The 10,345-nt window shown below is 42.5% G+C and overlaps 2 protein-coding genes across 51 annotated transcripts in view; one reads left to right on the top strand and one right to left on the bottom strand.

The window, feature by feature from the left end:
* LOC127631579 (phosphatidylinositol 3,4,5-trisphosphate 5-phosphatase 2A) overlaps positions 1-9,551 on the top strand; it is a 32,261-nt gene extending 22,710 nt beyond the window's left edge. The window contains exons 21-27 of the mRNA XM_052109762.1: positions 696-872; positions 2,417-2,572; positions 2,659-2,740; positions 2,917-3,039; positions 3,902-4,655; positions 4,745-4,881; positions 6,589-9,551. Of these exons, the coding sequence (XP_051965722.1) occupies positions 696-872; positions 2,417-2,572; positions 2,659-2,740; positions 2,917-3,039; positions 3,902-4,655; positions 4,745-4,881; positions 6,589-6,682 (1,523 nt within the window). The 3' untranslated portion in view covers positions 6,683-9,551. The remainder of the gene's footprint in view (positions 1-695; positions 873-2,416; positions 2,573-2,658; positions 2,741-2,916; positions 3,040-3,901; positions 4,656-4,744; positions 4,882-6,588) is intronic.
* On the bottom strand, positions 7,246-8,730 carry LOC127631580 (uncharacterized). Of its 50 annotated transcripts, none has more exons than XM_052109805.1 (5): positions 8,280-8,636; positions 8,224-8,243; positions 8,092-8,147; positions 7,844-7,863; positions 7,246-7,767 (listed from the first exon to the last, which is right to left on the bottom strand). In XM_052109805.1, the coding sequence occupies exons 1-5, from the start codon at positions 8,634-8,636 to the stop codon at positions 7,246-7,248; spliced, it is 975 nt and encodes a 324-aa protein (XP_051965765.1). The 50 variants fall into 50 exon arrangements, with proteins under 50 accessions (XP_051965765.1, XP_051965776.1, XP_051965738.1 ...); XM_052109816.1 differs by having other exon boundaries at positions 8,500-8,616; XM_052109778.1 differs by adding an exon at positions 7,976-8,051 and having other exon boundaries at positions 7,246-7,883; positions 8,128-8,147; positions 8,204-8,636.
* Positions 9,552-10,345: the final 794 nt, after the last annotated feature.

Below are 10,345 nucleotides of genomic sequence, written 5' to 3'. Positions count from 1 at the left end.
ATCTCACAAGCAAGGAGTTACGCTGAAATGTAAACATTTAGTAGGTTAAAGGAGGGTGTTCATTAGCATATTAACCATTTTTTCTGTGGTATCGAAATTGATATCGAGAGTCTTGAAGGTTGACTGGTTTTGGTACCAACTACTAACATTTTTGGGATTGTGGGGGTCTGTGTATCTCAGCGAGTATTGACACTGACTATCACACCTGGAGTCGTGAGTTTGAATTCAGGGCGTGCTGAGTGACTCCAGCCAGGTCTCCTTAGCAACCAAATTGGGCCGGTTGCTAGGGAGGGTAGAGTCACATGGGGTAACCTCCTCGTGGTCACTATAATGTGGTTCTCACTCTCGGTGGGGCGTGTGGCGAGTTGTGCGTGGATGCCGCAGAGAATAGCGTGAAGCCTCCATAGGTACTACGTCTCCACGGTAACACAAGTCACGTGATCAGATGCGTGGATTGATGGCCACAGATGCGGAGGCAACTGAGAGTCGTCCTCCACCACCCGTATTGAGTCACCACGCCACCACAAGGACTTACAGTGCTTTTGGAATTGGGCGTTCCACAATGGGGAGGAAATCGTTTTGTGACAACACTATACTGTATATACTATATAAGTAGGCCGGGGGAACTAGTTAGTATTTATGTTGTGAAGTAAAATATCGATCACACTCCTGATGATCTGTCTGTCTGTACGCAGAGTTTAAGAAGAGTTATGAGAATGACACCCAGAGCAGCGACAACATTAATTTCCTGCGTGTGGGCTGGTCGTCTAAACAGCTGACGACGCTGAAGCCCATCCTGTCTGACATCGAGTACCTACAAGATCAACATCTGCTGCTCACGGTGAAATCTCTGGACGGGTACGAGTCATACGGTACGCACATGTGTGTCTTAGGTCTGAAACAAACTCTTTCTAAGTATGCAAACACCGACATGAATGCTTGTTGTACGTACTTCATTTGCATTCTTGTGTCGCTGCGATCCTCCGTACTCAAGGGGGCGATAGAGTTCCACTCAAATGTCTGTCATTAAACAAAGTGTGAGGGCTGTGAACGCAACGCTAGATCTCGTGTCTATCGCCAGTAACGCTAGGTGATGTTGTCTCATCATGCTTTCTTTGTTTTGGCGACAAAAGGTGTAGCGTTTCAAAACGTTTACTGATATAGCTGATTAAAATGCTACTTTTCGCTACCGTTTCCGTTTAGCCCATAAACTCGATGACGCGATATACTGGAAAATTGGCATTAACACAAAAATATCACATGACTTGACCCCAATCGTTAGCCTGTGTTAATCACGACGACAGCGTATACATCCTTGAAAGCTAATTTACTGTACGTGAAGCGTTACTCGCATTGTTATGATGCTAACGGCACACCTGCACAGATCTGATGCTGCAAACACTTCAAATATCTCGTATCATGCACCGGTTATCAACAAGTGACCAGGAGAACAAGTGAAGCCACTGTTTGTGACTCGTTTAATCGTGATAGACATTCGTTTATTTATTAAAGTTGCTTTTCCACACCGTTCAAAATAATAGACGGCAGTCGTGGAATTAACGCACAATACAAACAACATCATTTCTGCGCACAAAGATGTTTTAAATTAAACATAAATACACAATACTGGGAGAAAAGATTAATTGTGCTTATGAATAATGCTGGTAAAATTCCCTGAATTATATTAAATAAATTACTAACCGAATAAATCATTAAATAAAAATAAAAAATTAAATACCAAACCAAAAAATAAGGCACATCTGGGAGGCGAAAGGTGCACAATTAACAATAAACACATTCCTGTATGGACAGATTTATTTTGCGATAAACCAAAACTGACGCGACAAATGTTTTTATTTTTAAGCATGACGTCATCACACACACGTTTTTATCCATAAAAGGCCATTTGAACGGAAACGAGCAGAATACGACACATTTCCCAAACTTATTTTTATGCATTTTCACTTTATCGAAAACAAAACGGCACTAAAAGGGGTTGGAAACTAGATTATTGACTTCATAGCATGCATTAAGATCCCTGTGAGAGGCTTCCACGTGTACACGTACAGCAGCGGCCAATCACGTGCTTGGCAATCGCGTTACAACCGAGTCAGATCTATTGATTGATTACAGCAGCGGCCAATCGCGTGCTTGGCAATCGTGGTGCATGATTACACGTGTGTTTGTAAGGTAAGTTCAATATGTGACATGTTCTAATGAACTGTTTATTTAGACTAAGTATATTAAAGGTTTTGCACACAGATGTTGTTTTCTATGCATTGGCATATCTAGTGGTAGATTTTGGAACTACACTTGTGTTAATCGACCAATCGGTGTAAGTCTGAGCTGTGTGTGTGTGTGTGTGTGTGTGTGTGTGTGTGTGTGTGTGTGTGTGTGTGTGTGTGTGTGTGTGTAGGGGAGTGTGTGTTGGCTCTGAAGTCGATGATCGGCAGCACAACGCAGCAGTTTCACACGTATCTGTCTCACCGCGGTGAAGAGACCGGAAACATCCGCGGGTCCATGAGGGTCAGAGTGCCGTCAGAACGCATGGGCACCAGAGAACGCCTCTACGGTACTGAGAGAGTCTGCGTGTGTGTGGTTAATAGTTTGATTGTTGGTTGTGTGTTTGTGATTGATTTGTGTCTCTGGTTTGTTCAGAGTGGATCAGTGTTGATCATGATGAGACGGGTGGACCAAAAGGCAGAACGATGCCAACTAGAGCCGGGCACGATTATGTCAAGTGAGTCAAGATCCAGTTTTAATCTCCATTTACTGATGCATTTAGGGGATTTAAATATATATATATCACATTAGTCACCTGATCTATGTGTTTATAGTTTTAACACGTTAACAAATCAAATGGTCAAATGCTTGCTCTGAATGTTAAAGGTGTGTCTAACGGGTTTGTTCCTCTAGACCAACAACAAACAGGAAGTTGGGGTCAGCTGACCTCGGGAAGGTGTCAGAGGAGGGTGACAAGAGCATCAGCGGGCGCCCTATACACACACACACTACTAAAGACGACAGCACACAGAACAGGTGGAGATGCACTCATATACATTTTTTGTGGTGTGCATCATGATATCGGGGGTACTGTAGTTGTCGCAGGTGCTTCAGAGATACGTTAGCTTATATAAAGCGACATATGATAGATGAAAACAATTAAAAGGGGCAGTTCACCCAAAAATTAAGTCTCATCATTTATTCACCCTCATGCTGTCCCAGATGTGTTTGACGTTCTTTATTCTGCAGGACACAAATGAAGATTTTAAGTACAATGTTTCAGCTCTGTTGGTTCATACAATGTAAGTGAATGGTGACCAGAACTTTGAAGCTCCAAAAAGCACATAAAGGCAGCATAAAAGTAATCCAGTGGTTTAATCCATGTCTTCAGAAGTGATATGATAGGTGTGGGTTAGAAACAGATCAACTGAATCACTAAAAACACAAGAAGAATGTGAAAGTGAAAGTGGAGATTTATAGTAAAAAATTACTTAAATATTGATCTATTTCTCCCCCACACCTATCATATCACTTCTGAAGACATGGATTAAACCACTGGATTACTTTTATGCTGCCTTTATGTGCTTTTTGGAGCTTCAAAGTTCTGGTCACCATTCACTTGCATTGTATGGACCTACAAAAATATTCTTCTAAATATCTTCATTTGTGTTCTGCAGAAGAAAAAAAGTCACACACATCTGGGACGACGTGAGGGTGAGTAAATGATGATACATTTTTATTTTTGCCTGTCCATAAAGTCTTTTCTTGATAACAGTAAACCTCAGAAAGCTATCGCTTTGATTTTACTGTATTTGTCATATTTAGACTGTTAACATCCACCTCCTGTAATAAATTCTTGTTCAAATGTTGTTTTTTTTTATTTGTTTTGGTTTGTCAGAGGGAAACAGGATCCTTTTGAAGGTGACGCCGCAACATGCAAAAACAGCTTCAATAACCCCGCCTACTACATTCTAGAAGGAGTTCCCAGCCAATCAGCAGCTTTGGCCTCCGACATGCTCCCAAGCTCCGCCCTCCCGCCTGTATCCAATAAAACAGCTCCCCCTGTGGGCAGCGTGGGGAAAAACAAACCGCCCAGTGGCACCTCCGCGCAGGGCCGCAGGCAGACGAGCGGACGCCCGGTTCGGCCCATCAGCGAGGAGGGGTCCTCAGAGGATGACGCCAACATCGGTGGTCACGTGGGGTCGCTAAATCGCCCTCCGCCTGATTTCCCCCCTCCCCCACTTCCCAAAGGAGCTCTAGAGATGGCGGAAAGCTCCTTCGGCAAACCGCGGATGTGTCCGGATCTCGCCGATGCCCCGCCCGCGTCTGTGGTTACTTCAAAGCCTCTGTCGTCTCCCGCTTTCATACCTCCCTCTGGAGGAGGCGTGGCCTTCTGCCTGGAGACTCCGCCCGTCATGAACCCGAGTGCCGCCCCGTTTCGTCGAGGGGGCGGGGCTTCGGGACTGGACGACCAGTCGTGTTCAGTCCTGCAGATGGCCAAGACGTTGAGTGAAGTGGAGTATCCGTCAGGGCGAGAGCGGGGATGCGCCGGCGGGGCGATGAAGGGGGCGGGCGCTCCTCACCTGCGCGGTCTGACCTTCCCCCCGCGCTCCATACAGGAGGAGAGCATCGCAGAAGACCTGCCTGAGGAGGTGAGTCCAATATGTCATATTCACGCGCACAAATGAATAAATGCGATTGTAAATGATGACCGCTAACAGTGTGGCGGTTGTGTGTGTAGGGTCTCTGGCACGCAGGCAGCAGCTGCAGCAGTCTGTCAGTCGACTGCAGTGTTGGCGAGTGGCTGCAGAGACTCGGCATGCAGCATTATGAGGAGGGACTCCTGCACAACGGCTGGGACGACCTGGAGTTCCTCAGGTGCACATCACTTCCTCTCTGACCTGTTGGAAATGAATGTATCAATTGGTAGAATGCTACATTATCGTCAAGGCCTCGTTACATGTTTAATTCAGTTATCGTCTTAAAACTCATTATAAATTAAATCACGCCGTTTTGCATTTTAATCGAACTTTGTGTTAGCATGTTAATGCAGTGCGATACTGCGAGTACTGACGCTGACGATCACACCTGGAGTCGCGAGTGACACCAGCCAGGTCTCCATAGCAACCAAATTGACCCGGTTGCTAGGGAGGGTAGAGTCACATGGGGTAACCTCCTTGTGGTCGCTATAATGTGGTTCTCGCTCTCGGTGGGGCGTGGGGCGAGATGTGCGTGGATGCCGCGGAGAATAGCGTGAAGTCTCCACACGCGCTACGTCTCCATGGTAACGCGTTCAACAAGTCACGTGATAAGATGCGCGGATTGACGGTCTCAGAAGCGGAGGCAACTGAGATTCATTAAACGGCAGTTAACTTAAAATATATGGTAAAAAATTATAATCTATATTATAATAAATACTATAATAAATAAATAACAATATATTTAAATATGTTATAATAAAAAATAACAATATATTTAATATATTATAATAAAACAATAATAAATAAACAATATATTTAAATATATTATAATAAATACTATAATAAATAAATTATAATATATTTAAATACATTATAATAAATACTATAATAAATAAAGTACAATATATTTAAATACATATTTAAAATTATAATCTATATTATAATAAATACTATAATAAATAAATTACACTATATTTAAATACATTATAATAAATACTATAATAAAACAATAACAATATATTTAAATATATTATAATAAAACAATAATAAATAAATTATAATATATTTAAATACATTATAATAAATACTATAATAAAACAATAACAATATATTTAAATATAGTATAATAAAACAATAATAAATAAACAATATATTTAAATACATTATAATAAATACTATAATAAATAAATTATAATATATTTAAATACATTATAATAAATACTATAATAAAACAATAACAATATATTTAAATAGATTATAATAAAACAATAATAAATAAACAATATATTTAAATACATTATAATAAATACTATAATAAATAAATTATAATATATTTAAATACATTATAATAAAAACTATAATAAATAAATTACATTATATTTAATTACATTATAATAAATACTATAATAAATATATATATCATTATTTATTATAGTGTTTATTATAATATATTTAATGATATTGTTATTTATTTATTATAGTTTTTATTGCAACACAATACATGTAATTGTTCCGGTTGCTAGGGAGGGTAGAGTCACGTGGGGTAACCTCCTCGTGGTGGTGATTAGTGGTTCTCGCTGATAAGACGGTCTCAGAAGCGGAGGAAACTGAGATTCGTTAATTGGTAAATGGGCAGTTAACTTAAAATATATGGTAAAAAATTATAATCTATATTATAATAAATACTATAATAAATAAATTACAATATTAAAGAAGAGACTTGTCCTGCACCACCCGGATTGAGGCGAGTAACTGCGCCACCATGAGGACCTACTAAGTATTGGGAATTGGGCGTTCCAACATTGGGAGAAAAAAATAACAATAATAAAAAATATATATATATATTCGCCAGCCAATTAAGTCCCATTCAATCTCATTCCTGCAGTGACATCACAGAGGAGGATCTGGAGGAGGCGGGTGTTCATGACCCCGCCCACAAGAAGATCCTATTGGCCAGTCTGAAGCAGCAGCAGAAATGAGCCAGTCCCGATCCGGACGGTCTGGATCAAACCAGAACTCTTCGAAGCGAAACATTGCACTGCCAAGTCCTTTTAATTTAACCTGTTATGATTATTATTTAAAAAGTCCATGTGTCAAAAAGAAAGGATGTTACACTACAAAGCCCCGCCCACATCCTGAGAATGCTTCCTGCTGTCTGAATTAGGAGGAAGTGATGTCATCAGAACATTCCTCACTGTTGTGTTGTTAAGTGACTGAAGTGTTCATTAGTAATGAGTTTTTTGCATGTTTATGACTTTAAGCGAAAGGGAACGAGCTCGTGACTGATGCCTGAGGAGTTTTTGTCATTGGTGTTTTCATTAAGTGTGTGTTTGTGTACACAAGGGACACTCGTGTCACTTCATTCAGTGTGTGTTTGTGCGTTTCATTTGCACAGATCTTAATGTGTGTGTCTTATAAATCGTTCCATGTCCCACAAGCCTTTAAAATCCTCATTATAACAGAAGCAGTTTGGGTCTTTGATCGGAAACACTCATGTCGTTCCAAACCCGTATAACCTTAAAAGGAGACGTTTAGCAGAATGTTAACGTTGCTGTTTTGCATAGTGACCACCAGGGGGTGATACTAGGATGTAAATTTTAGAGGGGGCTCGGCCCCCAATGACACTATCAAGTGGGTCACACACCGGACGCGTCACAGTGAGTTCTACTACGCCCGGAGCGCAACTCACACCGCCGCTGCCACGCCCCGGAGCGCAACTCACACCGCCGCTGCCACGCCCCGGAGCGCAACTCACACCGCCGCTGCCACGCCCCGGAGCGCAACTCACACCGCCGCTGCTACGCCATGTGTTTGATACCTGTGCCATGCGTTTGATACCTGTGCCATGCGTTGATACCTGCCCCATCTGATACCTGCGCCACACGTTGATACCTGCGCCACACGTTTGATACCTGTGCCACGTGTTTGATACCTGTGCCATGTGTGTGATTCCTGCGCCAGGTGATACCTGTGCCACGTGTTTGATACCTGTGCCATGTGTTTGATACCTGCGCCATGTGATACCTGTGCCACGTGTTTGATACCTGCGCCATGTGTGTGATACCTGCGCCATTTGATACCTGTGCCACGTGTTTGATACCTGCGCCATGTGTTTGATACCTGCGCCACGTGTTTGATACCTGCGCCATGTGTTTGATACCTGCGCCACGTGTGTGATACCTGCGCCATGTGATACCTGTGCCATGTGTTTGATACCTGCGCCACGTGTGTGATACCTGCGCCATGTGATACCTGCGCCACGTGTTTGATACCTGCGCCATGTGTGTGATACCTGCGCCATGTGATACCTGTGCCACGTGTTTGATACCTGTGCCACGTGTTTGATACCTGCGCCATGTGTGTGATACCTGTGCCACGTGTGTGATACCTGCGCCATGTGATACCTGTGCCACGTGTTTGATACCTGTGCCACGTGTGTGATACCTGTGCCATGTGATACCTGTGCCACGTGTTTGATACCTGTGCCACGTGTTTGATACCTGTGCCACGTGTGTGATACCTGTGCCACGTGTGTGATACCTGCGCCACGTGATACCTGTGCCACGTGTTTGATACCTGTGCCACGTGTGTGATACCTGCGCCACGTGATACCTGTGCCATGTGATACCTGTGCCACGTGTTTGATACCTGCGCCATGTGATACCTGTGCCACGTGTTTGATACCTGTGCCACGTGTGTGATACCTGCGCCACGTGTGTGATACCTGTGCCATGTGATACCTGTGCCACGTGTGTGATACCTGCGCCATGTGATACCTGTGCCACGTGTTTGATACCTGTGCCACGTGTGTGATACCTGCGCCACGTGATACCTGTGCCATGTGATACCTGTGCCACGTGTTTGATACCTGCGCCACGTGTTTGATACCTGCGCCACGTGATACCTGTGCCATGTGTTTGATACCTGTGCCATGTCCTAACTGTGACACTACACAGTGTGGCGCTTCTCGTCCGGTGTGCGACCGCTTTAACTGTGCACAATAATTTTTATAATTTTTTAAAGGTGAATATTTTCTATTTACATGTATGCATTTGGCACATGCTTTTATCCAAAGTGACTTACAGTGCCCTTATTACAGGGACAATCCCCCCGGAGCAACCTGGAGTTAAGTGCCTTACTCAAGGACACAATGGTGGTGACTGTGGGGATCAAACCAGCAACCTTCTGAGTACCAATGTATTATACAGAGCACTTATTACAGGGACAATCCCCCCGGAGCAACCTGGAGTTAAGTGTCTTACTCAAGGACACAATGGTGGTGACTGTGGGGATCAAACCAGCAACCTTCTGAGTACCAATGTATTATACAGAGCACTTATTACAGGGACAATCCCCCGGAGCAACCTGGAGTTAAGTGCCTTACTCAAGGACACAATGGTGGTGACTGTGGGGATCAAACCAGCAACCTTCTGAGTACCAATGTATTATACAGAGCACTTATTACAGGGACAATCCCCCCGGAGCAACCTGGAGTTAAGTGTCTTACTCAAGGACACAATGGTGGTGACTGTGGGGCTCAAACCAGCAACCTTCTGAGTACCAGTTCACTGCTTAAGCCCACTACACCACCACCATTAAATGCAATTAAAAGGATAACATTGTTGAATAAGTTTTGCATTAGTGCAAAAACAGCTTAACTTTCTGAAACACTTAAAAACATTCGATGAGTCATATTCACACACCTGTGACATCATCGGCTCCAATCTACAGTAACATGGAAAAATATCTTGTTTTTTGTTTTTTTAGATGTGCACAATTAATGTGTTCCACTCTTTATAGATAAGTGTGTGTGTGTGTGTGTGTGTGTGTGTGTGTGTGTGTGTGTGTGTTTACATCATTCAAGAGAATATTCATTCAGAATTTGGTCATTTTCTGTAATAAACACACTTATAATGTTATTAATAATCTGAAACCGTTTAAAGACGTTTATCTTGGTGAATTAACTCCTGATGATGTTTCTCTGTTTGTCAATAACTCGTGAGATTTTCATTTCAATTCATTCAGATTTTTGACTGTTTTTTGCAGCAGTAACTGGCATCAAATCAACATCGTTCATGTATTTTGAGTCATTAAACATTTCTAAAGAGCAAAATAAATCGAATTATACTTCATTTAAATCAGCGTTTCCATGACAACAAACATGATCATTCTGTGAACACTGAGCATGAGCAATTACAGGCTTTAATTAGCTTGTGATGTCATTAGTCACTTTTACTATTTTTGTTTCTTTGTTTTTTCTCCCCAATTTGGAACACCCAATGCGCTCTAATGGTGCGTTCACATACAACGCGAATTGAGTGTTTTGCGCAGCGTGATTACATACAAAGTCAATGCAAACACGCAAATTCACAGCGGGCGGCGCGAATGCCGCGAAGCGAAAACGTGAAATCGCTTAATTTGCGTGTTTGCGCGAGTGGAAATGTTTAAACTAAAGCAAAATATCCGCATCAAACTCGCGCAAGCAAAGCGTGGCGAAATGTAATTTGCATTGAGCGAATGGCGCGAAGTGAAATCGCTTCATTTGTGTGTTCACGCAAGTTGAAGTTTTTCAACTCAAGCAAAATATCCGCATGACGTGTTGTCGCGAAAGCCTATCAGCATTGAGAATGTCCGGATGTCAC

The sequence above is a fragment of the Xyrauchen texanus genome, chromosome 38 (genome assembly GCF_025860055.1).
Source record: "Xyrauchen texanus isolate HMW12.3.18 chromosome 38, RBS_HiC_50CHRs, whole genome shotgun sequence".
Lineage (NCBI taxonomy): Eukaryota > Metazoa > Chordata > Actinopteri > Cypriniformes > Catostomidae > Xyrauchen > Xyrauchen texanus.
Note: the sequence above shows the minus strand (reverse complement) of the source record. Positions and strands in the feature narration are given on the sequence as shown.